The 15,821-nt window shown below is 42.3% G+C and overlaps 1 protein-coding gene across 2 annotated transcripts in view; it reads right to left on the bottom strand.

Moving 5' to 3' along the window:
- ARID4B (AT-rich interaction domain 4B) overlaps positions 1–15,821 on the bottom strand; it is a 375,127-nt gene that overhangs the window by 153,496 nt on the left and 205,810 nt on the right. For both annotated transcript variants that reach the window (XM_063917566.1, XM_063917567.1), the window contains exon 7: positions 13,011–13,102. In XM_063917566.1, coding sequence (XP_063773636.1) covers positions 13,011–13,102 — 92 coding nt within the window. The remainder of the gene's footprint in view (positions 1–13,010; positions 13,103–15,821) is intronic.

Genomic DNA, 15,821 nt, shown 5'->3' with positions numbered 1-15,821 from the left:
CAAGTTATCTGCCCACTTTTCAATAGCGCTACTCACCCATGCCGAAGCAACGGCAGGCCTGAGTAGCAAACCCGTAGTGACATAAATGGATTTTAGTGTATTTTCCTGCTTGCGATCCACAGGATCCTTTAGGGCTGCCGTGTCAGGAGACGGAAGCGCCACCTTTTTGGATAGACGCGATAGAGCTTTATCCACCGTGGGGGTTGACTCCCACTTTTCCCTGTCCCCAAAAGGAAACGGATATGCCACTGGAATTCTTTTGGGAACCTGTACCTTCTTGTCAGGATTTTCCCAAGCCTTTTCAAAGAGAGCGTTCAGTTCATGAGAGGGAGGAAAAGTGACCGCAGGTTTATTTCCTTTATACATACAGACCCTAGTATCAAGACCAGCAGGGTCCTCTGTTATATGCAACACTTCTTTTATTGCCACAATCATGTACTGAATGCTCTTAGCCAGTTTAGGATTTAATCTGGCATCACTATAGTCGACACTGGAATCAGAGTCCGTGTCGGTATCTGTATCTGTTAACTGGGTAAATGCACGTTTCTGTGACCCCTTCTGAGCTTGTGACAATGCCTCTTCCATGGATTTCCTCAATGTCTGGCTTTTAGACTCAGATTTATCTAATGTCTTCGTCAACTGAGCCACATTAGCATTCAAAACACTCAACATATTTACCCAATAAGCCGTCGGCGGTGCCGACACGGTCAATCCCACAGCCTTTTCTGTTCCCACTCCAGCCTCCTCCTGAGAAGAGCACTCAGCCTCAGACGTGTCGACACGCACGTACCGACACCCACAACCACACTGGAGCTATAGGAGAGAGACCCACAACAAAGCCTGTTAGAGAAACACAGAGGGAGTTCTGCCAGCTCACAACCCAGCGCCTGTCCTGGTTCTGAAACGAGTAAAATACTTACCAGACTTGCTAGCGCTTTTATATTCCAATAACTAGCACCAAATCTTGTGCCCCCCCGTTTTGCACCCTGTTACTTGTACAGCAGTGTGGAAGGCCAGGCTCAGCGTCTCTGTAACTTCTGTGAAGACAAAATGGCGCTGGTCAGAGCTTAGAGGGCTAAGCCACGCCCCCTTAATGGCGCGCTTCAGTCCCGCTTAATTTCATATTTTTTATACTGGCGGGGGTCTGTAATCAGTGCCCAGGCACGTTATACTATTTTTTCCAGTGGTTAAATTGAGGATTAATGCTGCCCAGGGCGTCCCCCCTGCGCCCTGCAGTGCCGTTCTGAATGTGGGGGCATGGAACACAGCACGGCCGCTGCGCGGTACCTTAACAAGCCGTCTTCTGCCGTCACTGAAGTCTTCTGATCTTCTAATACTCACCGGCTTCTGGCTCTGCAAGGGGGGTGACGGCGTGGCTCCGGGAACGAGCAGCTAGGCGCACCAAGTAATCGGACCCTCTGGAGCTAATGGTGTCCAGTAGCCTAAGAAGCAGAGCCTTTGAACTCAGAGAAGTAGGTCTGCTTCTCTCCCCTCCGTCTCACGATGCAGTGAGCCTGTTGCCAGCAGGTCTCCCTGAAAATAATAAACCTAACAAAGTCTTTTTTTCTGAGAAACTCTGGAGAGCTCCTCGGTGTGCATCCAGTCTCACTGGGCACAGAATCTAACTGGAGTCTGTAGGAGGGGCATAGAGGGAGGAGCCAGTTCACACCCCTTTTAAAGTCTTAAAGTGCCCATGTCTCCTGCGGATCTCGTCTATACCCCATGGTTCTTGAAGCATCCTCTAGGACGTATGAGAAAAGAAGTTTCCTCTTAAATCCTTGCTGTATTCACGCTAAACAGTCCTTCAAATTGCGCCATAATATGGCAGGACTGTGTAGCGCCAAGCCTCTTTTTGAAGGGGGGGGGGGGTTTGGGGGGGGGCGGGGTGTGTTCGTGCAAATGTGTCTTATACGCAACGTAATACAATAGGACACATGCTTCTGCTAATTAAAAATTATATGCAGCATGCCAATATTATGAAGCATAGCATTTAGTATGCAAATACAGCCGCAGTCACAAACAGAATATAGGCATGCTGCATATCATTTTTAATGAGCAGAAGCATGTGTCCTATTGTTTTACATTGAGTCTAAGACGCATTTTCACAAAAATAAATTGCAAAAATAAAAAATCACAACGCACTATGTGTAATGTGATTTATAGAGTACAATGCAAAGATGTAAGAAGACATCTGTACAGAAGTTTGATACCAGTGTAGGAAAATTGTATAGACAGAAAACTTTATGGCTCAACATGTCCAATTAAATCTTCTTACACACAATCTAAAAACATTAAACTATAGAAACTCCAGCACTGAATCTCTAAAATAAGCAAAGAAATTGCAAACATTTAGGCAGAAGCCTTAATAGATGTGTTCCTTTAACAATACAAACAAAAGGTACAGATTTACTGAAGCACAAGGTTCCAATTCACAAGCAAGGGGAAGAACAGCATGTCATTGTGATTTGGAGTATTTTTTTTCCCTAACTACAACTGCATGGGACTCAAAGTTCATATTCATATGAGCACGGGATGCTATAATTTAAAATAAAACAAAATACTTTACCTCTATTTACTTGCGCAGTCCGTGCTAAGGATTTAGTTAACTGGAATCCTATATTTATAAACTTAAGTATTTATATTTTTATAATTTAAACTGTTTTTATTTTTATTTTTACAAGTCCTATCAATTTGCTGTTGCAGTTTTTACATTTTATGAAAGTTAATGTATTATGTAATTACAATGAATTTTAATAAAACATGTATAATTTAGCTGCATTTTGTTTTTCTGCATACCAATATAATTTATGCAGGCAAATTTTGTTTTCACAGCACTGTTCTTTACAGATAATTCTTACTTGAATTGAATTGTTTAATTCTATACCTTGTTTGAAAGATTATTTGTTTGTGGGGCACCGGAATTAGGGAGTCAATATTAAATGTAGGTTATATATTTTGGGATTATTGTTAAATGTGCTTGATTCATTCATGTTTCAGTTAATTGTTCCCTTTCTCTAATTCTTACTGAAACTTAGTGTTTATTTTTTTTTTTAAACAATTTCCATTAGTAGCTGTCCAAACACATTTGTAGTCAATTTTTTCAACTCCTTATAATTTAGTTTTGGTTTAAGATTTTTAGGTGTTAAAGTTTTAGTGCTGGTAACCCAGTAGATATAGCGGGATGTAGTCAAAAATTAGATTTTAAACCTACCGGTAAAACTTTTTCTCCTAGTCCGTAGAGGATGCTGGGGACTCCGTAAGGACCATGGGGTATAGACGGGCTCCGCAGGAGACATGGGCACTATAAAGAACTTTAGAATGGGTGTGCACTGGCTCCTCACTCTATGCCCCTCCTCCAGACCTCAGTTAGAGAAACTGTGCCCAGAGGAGACGGACAGTACGAGGAAAGGATTTTATAAATCCAAGGGCAAGATTCATACCAGCCCACACCATCCACACCGTATAACCTGGAATATACGAACCAGTCAACAGTATGAAACAAACAGAATCAGTCAAAGACCGATCAAAACTGTAACATAACCCTTATGCAAGCAATAACTATATACAAGTCTTGCAGAAAGATGTCCGCACTGGGACGGGTGCCCAGCATCCTCTACGGACTAGGAGAAAAAGATTTACCGGTAGGTTTAAAATCTTATTTTCTCTTACGTACTAGAGGATGCTGGGGACTCCGTAAGGACCATGGGGATTATACCAAAGCTCCAGACCGGGCGGGAGAGTGCGGATGACTCTGCAGCACCGATTGAGCAAACATGAGGTCCTCCTCAGCCAAGGTATCAAACTTGTAGAATTTAGCAAAAGTGTTTGACCCGACCAAGTCGCCGCCCGGCAAAGCTGCAATGCTGATACGCCTCGGGGAGTCGCCCAATAAGAGCCCACCTTCCTAGTGGAATGGGCCTTTACTGAATTTGGTAACGGCAATCCAGCCGTAGAGTGAGCCTGCTGAATCGTGTTACAGATCCAGCGAGCAATAGTCTGCTTAGACGCAATTGATTTAATTCACATATTTATTCACCGGGCTGTGAATATCCACTTCCTAAAGATCTTTTTATTGCACTTTAAGTAATTACACACCCTCATAAAAAACATAGTGTGGGTTACTAACTGCTATCTAATTACTATACATGCTGGAATACCGTTGCATTATGGCAAACTATAACAGAAACGGATTTTCCTGAAAGATGCATAAAGAAATACAGTCCTCTTCAACAAATAGAAGGTAAATTATTTTCTAATTCTATAGGAAGTGTCACTTGTTACATTGTCTTGTTAGATGTCTTTTGTCTGCTAACCTTTATAGAGGTGTAGCAAAAGGAATTTACACGTACAATTTTAATGAAATTAATTAAATAAACTTTTAAACAATAATCTTTAAATGAGTGCCCCCACAAAGAGGTTTTCTTCTTTGGTTCCGTGGTTCCTTCCTGGGACAAAAAAACCCCAGTGTTAGAAGCAGGAGCGCCAACCTTGTTGGCTGCATACAGGACAAACAGTGCCTCTGTTTCCCTAACCTGAGCCGTTCTGGCTACATAAATTTTCAATGCCCTGAACACATCAAGGGACTCAGAGTCCTCCAAGTCCCGCGCAGCCACAGGCATCACAATAGGTTGGTTCATATGAAAAGAGGAAACCACCTTAGGCAAAAATTGAGGACGACTCCGCAACTCAGCTCTATCCACATAGAAAATCAGATAGGGGCTTTTGTGAGACAAAGCCGCCAACTCAGACACTCGCCTTGCCGATGCCAAGGCCAACAACATGACCACCTTCCAAGTGAGATACTTTAATTCCACGGATTGAAGAGGCTCAAACCAGGGAGACTTAAGGAATTGTAACATCACGTTAAGGTCCCATGGTGCCACTGGAGGCACAAAAGGAGGCTGGATATGCAGCACTCCCTTCACAAGAGTCTGGACTTCTGGTAGAGAAGCCAATTCCTTCTGAAAGAAAATGGATAGGGCCGAAATCTGAACCTTAATGGAGCCTAATTTTAGGCCCATATTAACTCCAGTCTGTAGGAAAAATGGCCCAGATGGAAATCTTTCGGAGGAGCATTCTTGGTTTCACACCAAGAGACATACTTCCTCCAGATACGGTGATAATGTTTCGCTGTCACCTCCTTCCTAGCCTTTATCAGAGAAGGGATGACCTCGTCCGGAATGCCCTTCCCAGCTAGGATCTGGCGTTCAACCGCCATGCCGTCAAACGCAGCCGCGGTAAGTCTTGGAACACGCAGGGCCCCTGTTGCAACAGGTCTTCTCTGAGAGGAAGAGGCCACGGATCTTCTGTGAGCATTTCCTGCAGATCCGGATACCAGGCCCTTCGAGGCCAATCTGGAACAATGAGAATTGTCTGTACTCCTTTTCGTCTTATGATTCTCAATATTTCTGAGATGAGAGGAAGAGGAGGAAACACATAGACCGACTGAAACACCCACGGTGTCACCAGGGCGTCCACTGCTACTGCCTGAAGGTCCCTTGACCTGGCACAATACCTAGGAAGCTTCTTGTTGAGGCGTGACGCCATCATGTCTATTTGAGGACGTCCCCAAATACTTGTTACTTCTGCAAAAACTTCTTGATGAAGACCCCACTCTCCTGGATGGAGATCGTGTCTGCTGAGGAAGTCTGCCTCCCAGTTGTCCACTCCTGGAATTAATACTGCTGACAGAGCGCTTACGTGATTTTCCGCCCAGCGCAGAATCCTGGTGGCTTCCGCCATTGCCACTCTGCTCCTTGTCCCGCCTTGGCGGTTTACATAAGCCACGGCTGTGACGTTGTCTGATTGAATCAGAACCGGTAGGTCGCGAAGAAGATTCTCCGCTTGTCGAAGGCCGTTGTATATGGCCCTTAATTCCGGTATGTTGATGTGTAGACAAACCTCCAGGTTTGACCACAGTCCCTGAAAATTCCTGCCTTGTGTGACTGCTCCCCATCCTCGGAGGCTCGCGTCCGTGGTCACCAGAACCCAGTCCTGAATGCCGAATATGCGACCCTCTAGAAGCTGAGCACTCTGCAGCCACCACAGGAGAGACACCCTGGCCCTGGGGGACAGGGTTATTTTCTGATGTATTTGAAGGTGGGATCCGGACCACTTGTCCAGAAGGTCCCACTGAAAAGACCTCGCATGAAACCTGCCAAAGGGGATGGCCTCGTAGGTCGCCACCATTTTCCCCAGTACTCGAGTGCATTGATGAACTGACACTCTTTTTGGTTTTAACAGGTCTCTGACCCTGTTCTGGAGTTCCTGGGCTTTTTCCATCGGGAGAAAAACCCTCTTTTGTTCTGTGTCCAGAATCATGCCTAAGAAAGACAGCCGAGTTGTTGGAACCAACTGTGACTTTGGTAGATTTAGGATCCAGCCATGTTGCTGCAGCACTCTCAGGGAGAGCGACACGCTTTTCTGCAACTGTTCCTTTGATCTCGCTTTTAGCAGGAGATCGTCCAAGTACGGGATAATTGTGACTCCTTGCCTGCGCAGGAGTACCATCATTTCCGCCATTACCTTGGTGAAAACCTTCGGGGCCGTGGAAAGCCCAAACGGCAACGTCTGAAATTGGTAATGACAATCCTGTACAGCAAGTCTCAGGAACGCCTGATGAGGAGGATATATGGGGACAAGGAGCTCCCCTGCAATGAACCCAGTCTTCTCTGGGCACAGGATCTAACTGAGGTCTGGAGGAGGGGCATAGAGGGAGGAGCCAGTGCACACCCATTCTAAAGTTCTTTATAGTGCCCATGTCTCCTGCGGAGCCCGTCTATTCCCCATGGTCCTTACGGAGTCCCCAGCATCCTCTAGGACGTAAGAGAAATGTAGACATTCATAACGTCAAAATCACAATGTTAACAGTTATGATGAAGACATTGTTAAAATGTCGCCATTGAACAAGTCGGGAGTGTGCAGAATGTTAACACTGCCGGCATGTGAAACGCCAACATGCTGCACGGACCAACAGCAGATTGTTAAGGTTAGCCTGCAGGAGAAAAGGTTAGTGTTATGCACTAGGGGGAGGGTTACAGCTGCTGGATATGCCAGAAGTCATCATCAGATGACTGCCAGACCCAGAGGACATCACTGGAGACACTGGACCAAGTAGGTCACCACTATACCACCAGGTGGCCAACATTCTAATACCTTTGTCAGTGTTGACATTGTGACATGCAGCATTTTGACAATATGACCATGTTGACAAAATATACTTGATACAGCTGTTGAGTGAGGCTGGTTGTTAGTACGCCAAAGAACAGTTTCTTTTTCATGAAAAGGGCAAGTACTGATACTTAGTCACGTTTATTTATGAAGTGTTATATACTACAATTTTGTAAACCATATACCTAAATAGTGTTTTCATTATTACACAATTGCCTCTAGTTGTATTTAGTATTTGCCACTAACATTTAACATCTGCAAAATAAATGCGCTGAAAGAATGTAATGTCTACATTTTCATTATTAGTATACTTTATAGAGTGGTACAATGGGTCCGCAGCAACATACAAAGTGCACACAAAGTACAGTACAAAAACAGAACCGGACACGGCAGTACAAAAACGCCCTACAAGGGCACTTGAGTGCCCAGGCCATGCCCTCAACTCACCCCGCACATGTGGTGTCCATGTGTGCTCAAAGAGGCATACAGGAGCAGGAAGCTGGGCACTGGGAGTACCCTATCCAAGCAGTTCGACACCTATCAAAAGATCCCTCAAAATGGACACAGATGCCACTGGAAGAGCAATAACTACACATCTACACAAATACAGTCACCGTAACTTAAACGTAAAAAAAAAAAAAAAAAATTACTGCTGGCTGGACTAGTACCCCAGATGACGGGCAGCAGCAGTCCGATTCAGAGGCACTGACTGCAATAACAAAAGTAAAGAAAGAGTACATGAGGCAAGAGGGCCTTGCTTGTGAGAGCTTACATAACGTAAGTATAGAAATTAAATTCTTATTACATATGACGTTTGTGTTTATTGTTTGAACATCTTACAAGTAACTATTCCTTTTGAATGGAAAGTCTTGGATAATATTACTAAAATTCTCTCATTTTGGAGACAAGATGTTTGGGTGATGTTAATTGCTTGAGACCTCATTAGGTATTACCTTTTCTCTATACCCATTCCCTATGGTCCGTGGTTTCCTAAGCATACTTCTTTATCCACCAGCATCAAATACGCTATGCATGGAGAGGCACGTGGACACGAGTCATACAGAGAGGTTACCGAGTGTCCAGGACAAAAGGTAGGAAAGCTGGAAAGCTTTAATTAAGGGGGGGGAGGGGTGGGGGGGGGGGGGGGGGGGAGTGTCCATTTGAAGCTTCAGGGAGAGGTTCAAACTCTGACAGGAAGAGTGATTGAGTTTTAGTGGGAAGGAGCTACTTCCTCCCCACTAGAACCCTCTCACTCCTCCTATAAGAGGCTGAAACTCTATCCAAAGCTGTAGGGGATAGAAGAGTCAGGGCCTTTAGGAGTGTGTGAAGAGTTAGAATTTGACTCAGTCTTGTCTAAGAAGTGGAACAAGGGTAAAGACTGGCAGAGGGTAGGCAGATACTGAGCAGTTGGAGAGAAAAAAGCAGTGGCGTCCGGGAAAGCTGGAGTCAGGATAGCCAAAGGAGGTTGCAGAAGTCAAAGCGAGAGAGGACCAGTGAGTAGATGAGAAAGGGTCCGATGCAGCAAATATTATGAATGAAGAATTGTCATGAATGGGAGTGGGAATGAATGCGGAATTTGTAGAAAAAGAGAAAAGTCAAGGACAAGTCATAGGCAGTGGACTTGCAACACAGAATAGAGGGTGATGTTAACAACATATAATGAGAAGAAAGAAGGGAGGTGAAGTTAATCAGGATGGTAGGAAGACGAGAAGAAAGGTATAGGTTGTTGGGTCGACACAACTCAGGTCAGCAGTCATTAGGTTGACCACGATTGGTCGACATTCATTAGGTTGACAGGGTCACTAGGTCGACATGGTCATTAGGTCGACAGGTCAAAAGGTCGACATGAGTTTTTTTCACTTTTTTGGTGTCATTTTCTTCGTAAAAGTGACTACCGCTGCGCTTACAGGTTACCGTTCCCAATTGTAGTCCACGTGGATCGTAAAGTATGAAAAAGTTCAAAAATTGAAGAAAAAAATGAAAAACTCATGTTAACCTTTTTGACCTTTCGAACTTGTACATGTCGACCTAATGACCATGTCGACCTAGTGACCCTGTTGACCTAATGCATGTTGACTTATAGTGGTCAACCTAATGACTGTCGACATAAGTGCTGTCAGCCTAACGACCGTATCCCAGAGAAGACGATGAACTTTCAGAAAGTGCTGGTAATACCAGAAGTAGCAGAAAGGCAGCAGAAGACATGGGAGAGTGGGTGAAAGACCAGGGGCTGGAGCAGTAGATTTCAGGATTATTAGCGTAGAGATGGTATTGGAGCCGATAAACTCACAAGTTAAGAAATGGAGGCAGAGAATAGGACTTAAAGGGACATCAATGGGTAGTTTAAGAGTGATGCACAGAAATAATAAGACATAGGAAAAGAGTAGCTAGAAAGGAGAGCCAGGAGATGGCAGTGTCTTGCAGACCAAAGCAGTGAAGGAATTGCATTTCAGCTGGTATATGGGAAGCAAGAACAATCTTTTTGTAACCACTGTGAAATGTAGCTCTTTATAAAAGCAAACACAAAACAAAAAAAACAAAAAAAATAAAACACGTTTTTAGTAAACCTTATTGGAATACATTTGGTTATATATAGTTTGGTTCTCAGGGATCTACCTAGAAATGAGATTGAGTTTATCACAGCTGGGTGCTTTTACATAATAAGCAAAATATATATTTATAACATTGGCTCTCGTTTTATATGCTGATAATCTTTGGCAAAATATAATAGCTTTATATTTTCACTTCTGCTTTCAAAGGAGAAATCTTTACTACTGATGTCTTTTCTCAAGTTGGTAGCTGGTGAAGAGCCAAAGTATTGCTTGGTTTGGTATTTGCCGGACTTGACAGTTATTCCAATAATTGGGAGGCCTTTCTTGTGCTTAAGCAGGATACGGGAGGTAGAGGATCAGGTTATCTAGGCTGGGTGCCAGACTGGGACCGGCTAAGCTGAATTATAAGGATGGAACTGGAAATGAACAAACTAGCTGGGGCCAGTAGGGCTGCAGAAAATAACCAGGCTGGAAGTGGAAAATAATTTACCAGTGGGGACCAGGAGTGCTGCAGCAGGAGAGCAGATTGAACATTGATCTGAGATATCAGTAGCCGAGGAACGTATCTGACATGCAACGTTGAACTGGTAACTTGCCAGAGCCTCAAGACGATTTTATATAGGGGCTGCTAATCCCTGATTGGTGGCTGGAGTAATGTGGGACAGGAATGATGCACCATTGGCTGGCCGAGGGTCAGATGAATACAATCAAGATGGTGGTGCCCAGGAGAAAGGGCCGGCAGTAGAGGAGTCTGGACTATATGCAGTCACACAGCAGAGGGAGCAGCGCAGACCCACGGGAGGTCAGCAGACACCCGGGAGCCCCGACAGGAAGTACGTTACCCAGCAAAGAGGTAAATGACGGGAGGCAAGAGCCCATGTCCTTACCGACTGTAAATAACTGTAAAAAAGCTTTGGTGTGGTTTGTGATGAGAATGTACCAAAGATGAAAATATTACAGTTATATTTATATATTTGTAGTTTTCTCCAAAGTTACTTGTACCTGCTTAAAAACTCACGTACTGCATTTAATATTTAAAATGGAAAATGTTTGGCAGAGTTAGACTTACTTAAAAATACTATGTTGTAAAATGTATAGCTATTATGGGCCTGAGTCATACGCATTGTGAATGTTGCAGGCAGTAGGCTGATGTTTTAATTCTGTGTATGCATCCCAGTCGTACAGCGCGTGTGTTCCAATTGCTGGCACTCAGGCAGAACAGAATCGGACCCACAGTCACTGGGCAGTCCTGGGAGGTAACAGGGGGTGGCTAAACAGATGTCGCTGTAAGCGGCTGCTTCAAAAGACACACAACGGCTCACACAGAAGGCCTTACTCAGACTGGGCAACTGGGCTTGTTCTAATTCAATGGTGTATCTAAAGATGCACCAAGACAGGACTGCACCACCGCCTCAGCCTTTGACAACACTTTTTTGAGTACAACCCGGGTTCGAAAAGCGTCTGGTATCTAGAAGCTGTGATTTACACTTGGAAGGCATTCAGAGGCTGGAACCTGTGTGATTTATGTGACTACCATACTATAGTACTATTTCACCAATCACAACAGAAGTTATACTGTGAAAATGTGACATATAATATTAGTACATATATCCCTGTGTTACATACAGTAATGTACAGCAGCAGCAGGCTACACTCGCTACATTGTGAGGATCTACTGCTCGGACAGATTGCTGTGTCACGTCACACACAGCTACAGGATTTGGTTACTGCCACCTGTATGCAGCCACCTGTTTCCATCAGTGGTTTTATTGCAGGAACACACAGGATCGAATCCAAACTAGAGATTTGGAGGAGACCCCATCCAGCACTGACGGCATGAACCTGCCTTCATTAAAGAGATTTTACCGAATTACTACCTTTTCCACTATGGGGTCTGTTCATGAAGCAGTGAAAAAAGTGGCACCCATTCAGCTTTTAAGTAACATTTATGAGTGTAGTAGCTGATTTCTCTCTCTTTTCACTACTTCATGAATAAACCCCTATGTGAGTAAAGAGCACGTTTGTGGACATAGATACAGTAACTTACCTAGATTTCATTCAAACACAGGAGGATTTCTATAGTGCTGAGATTATACAGCCTCCTCCATGGACTGGGCATGCACCATATATAAAGTGTACCATAACTTTTTTTTTTTTCATTCACATTCTTGCCTGTTCCCCAGTGATCATTTACACATTACAATTATCTGACTGGTAGTTGTTATTCACCCTCTTTAGAGGTCTCTAACCATGGAATATCAAAATCTATACATATAATACAACTGTAAGGGTTGTGTCTGTACATAGCAATTTTTTAAACATTTTTTTACAAATATACTTCTAGGAACAGTTCATGAACTTAGGAGGAAAAAAAAGTTTCAATATCATGCAAAAACTACTGGATGGATTTGGATTGCGCATTCACTGTTGTACAGCTTAGGGATATAGAAAAAAAACCCAAGGTTAGTGTGAGGTCACTGTGACAACAGGGAGAGGAGCTATAAAGGAAAAAACAAATGCTTGACACTCGGCGCATGCATTGTGCAGGCTCCTCAAGTCTAAAATCACTATATGTATATAAATTAAAAATATACATATATATTGCACACCCCGAAAAACGCTTAGGGCTGCAGGCATAGATCTCAGGACCAGCTGCTTTTCCCATGGGCAGCTTTACGTGGCTTGCTCACGAGTTAGTAGCCCCATGCATCTTTTTGTGTTAATCCTTTAAGGAAGAACTGCAAATATTGTTTACAAAGAAATTTTGTGATCAATGTGTACAATATAAAATATGCATCACAATATTAGATGGCACTGTCTTTGTAAAATTAGTTTCGCTAAGCAATAAGACATTATGTGAGCGAAGCAGCGGGCAAGGACTACATTATATATATCTATCTTCCAGAGATATTGCACTGTATATATTTGTTTTATGCAGCATGAATGAATGTTCTTGTTCTTTTTATGATGGGTGATACTTTACCACTGGTGAAACAGTTATTTAGTGATAAATACATTTTAGAATTTGTATCTGGGCTGTTTTCTCTACATATTCCAGGAGTTATAGATTAACGAATCAATCAGTGCATTTTAATTGATATTTAATGAATTTCTATTTGTATGGTTACTTTATTTTCTCCTTTTTGCAGCTTTTTTTTAATTGTTAATCATCAAACATATATTTTTTCGTAAATTTATACAACTATTTAATTAGCATCTATGTGTTTCCTGTTATCTGTTAAAAAATTAATTAAATGCGCTATTTATCAAATAATTAATCAAACTCACATGTGATTCGATCTTCTTCCACGATTAGTTTTTTTCCCTATTACAGGTGTTCCAAAATGTTCTGGATTGGTTAGTGGCAGCTGGTCTAGTGTCTATGGAGGAAAGCAAAACATTATTACTCTAAAAAAACAATACATAAATAACTTCAGGTAAATTACTCTGCTCTAAAAAAAAAAAAATAGTATTGTAGTGTATAAAATTATTAAGAAACAGAAAAACAACATAGCATTCTCCTAGAACATAGTATCATACATGAGAGTTTGATCACTCTTAAGGTCATATTTAGGAAACAGCGCTTTTCTTTGGACCCCCTGCAAAAGGTAAGCATCCCCTGGATGTGACAAAAAAAAAAAAGGGGGGCCGCAGAAGTCCCTCCATTTTCGACCAGGGGCTGCTAAACAGTCAAATATACAAACTATTGAACGTGGCCCAGAAGCTAAAGCCAACAGCAGCGAATGTGAAGTCCACACACCAGGTCTAAACCTGGAAGCAAAGTGATAGCGGTAGTTATAATTTTGTTTACATTACTTCTTGGGCACAGAGACTTTTTGGAAGCTCTGATCCGGCACCGCAGCTTTAACAAATGTATGCAGTAATTTATATTGTGAGTTGGAGCTTAATTATCATATCCTAACCACACTAAGGTCCGAATTCAATTAGCCGAGGGAAAAACGTGAATATATATACCGCAAATGGCAAAATGCGCATTTTCAATTGTCTGTGAAAAGAGTTATGTTGGAATTTTACATAGAATTTCAATTCACCAACTCTGAGCAGGTGATAAACTTGTGGATTATTATTATCCTTTATTTATATAGCGCCACAAGGGTTCCGCAGCACCCAACTACAGAGTACATAGGCACATAATCAAAACAGTGACTCACAGTTGAAGACAATATCGGAAAAGTACAGGGTAACTAAGCATATCTACATCGGTAGACGACACTGAGATAAGTATCAAGGTGGCCGAGAACTGCAGGATTTGGGCAGTTGAGGAATATTAAAGTAAGAAAAGGATAATCACACGAGGGAAGAGGACCCTACTCGTGAGAGCTTACATTGTAAATGGGTGGGGCAGACACAAATGGGGTAGACAGAGCGTGGGACAGAGAGTCAGGATCAGATTTGGCTGGGTTTGGTGAAGAGGTGGGTCTTGAGAGCCCGTTTGAAGTTCTGTAGAGAGGTGGAGAGTGAGGAGGAGAGGTAGAGAATTCCAGAGTAAGGGAGCAGCACATGAAAAATCTTGGAGGTAGGAGTGGGAGGAAGTAATCAGAAGACAGGAGAGTCGGCGTGCATTAGCAGAGCGAAGAGAACGGGTGGGAGAGTAAAGGGAGATAAGGTCAGAGATGTAAGTGGGAGAGGAGTGGGTGAGTGCTTTGTAAGTGAGTGTGAGAAGCTTGAATTGGATTCTGAAAGGGAAGGGAAGGGAAGCCAGTGAACGGCTTGAAGGAGAGGGGAGGTGGATGTACTGTGTTTGGTGAGGAAGATGAGCCGGGCTGCAGCATTGAGGATAGATTGGAGTGGAGAGAGGTATTTGTCAGGGAGGACAGTTAGTAGGAGATTACAGTAATTACAGTGATTCTTATTTTAAGTTAAACATTTTGAAATTTGGTTCAGAACACCTGGGACACCCCCATGAATGACTAATTAGACACTTAGAAGTTTTTATTTTCTTAATTGGCTAATAATGATGTCATTTTTGGGATAAAGTGCAAAATGATGACTATTGGGGGGTGAAAAATGATGGCTATTGGGGGTACAAATTATGGGACAGGTATATTGGGTGCTTTATGAGTGGGACAAGTGTTTTTAGACTTTTAGATGGGACGGACTGTTTCAACATTTATTTATTATTATTTTTTTTAAAGTCCCCTAAAATGACCCAAAAATATACATATACCCATTTTTATATACCGGGTTATTCCACACAAACTCAACAGTTTTCATATTGACCATTTCAGATTGTGATGAAATTTGGCATATTAAATGCTGCCATGGGTATAAAGAAAATCCCCAAATTTTAGGCTGATAAATTGAATGGTTTTGAAGTTATATGCATTTAAAGCTGCAATTTGTTCACAAAAAATGTATTACCATTTTTTTTCATTGCACTTGCAGCTCACCTAATTGAGCTAGAGAGTTGAGCAAGGTCTCATTTTAAACCTGTTTTTATGGGCCTTCATATAATATGTATCACAGCAGTGTTTCCTTAAAAAGATTTTTTTTTTTTTTTTAAATAAAAAATGGGGTTTTTCCAAAAAGCGAATCTTCAAAAAAGTGTAAAAAAAAAATCTCAAAAATTTTTCACTCTATTGTTAATTAATTCACAAAGTTTTATTTTGGGATCATGATGGGATCACATGCTATACGAGCTTTCATTTTTGAGTGATTCATGAAAATTGTATCTAAAAATAAACAAATAATATTGTTTCCAGTTCACTACATTAGAGGAATGCATATTCCTCTTCAAGTGTGTTTGGGGACGAGATTCTACAGACAGCGCCTGCTCCCACTTCTGTGCAGGCACATAAACTTAAGTGGAAAGATACTCCATGTGGAAAGATACTTAAATTGTATTAAATAGGCCCACCATTTACAGGATAAGTTTGGGTAGGTTTTAAATAGTAAAGAAAAGCCCACTGGTCACCAAGTTAAGCCTACCCAAACCTAACCTATCCCTGGACCATTTGTGTCACATTTGAAAAAGCGAAGTGTTTAATTACAGAGAGGTATCAGACTGGGAGAATGTGTCCTGTGAGCCAGAAGGAACAGCAACTTGGAGAATGGGTGCTGGGTGGGAGAGACACAGCA

This window comes from Pseudophryne corroboree, chromosome 4 (genome assembly GCF_028390025.1).
Source record: "Pseudophryne corroboree isolate aPseCor3 chromosome 4, aPseCor3.hap2, whole genome shotgun sequence".
Classification (NCBI taxonomy): domain Eukaryota; kingdom Metazoa; phylum Chordata; class Amphibia; order Anura; family Myobatrachidae; genus Pseudophryne; species Pseudophryne corroboree.
Note: the sequence above shows the minus strand (reverse complement) of the source record. Positions and strands in the feature narration are given on the sequence as shown.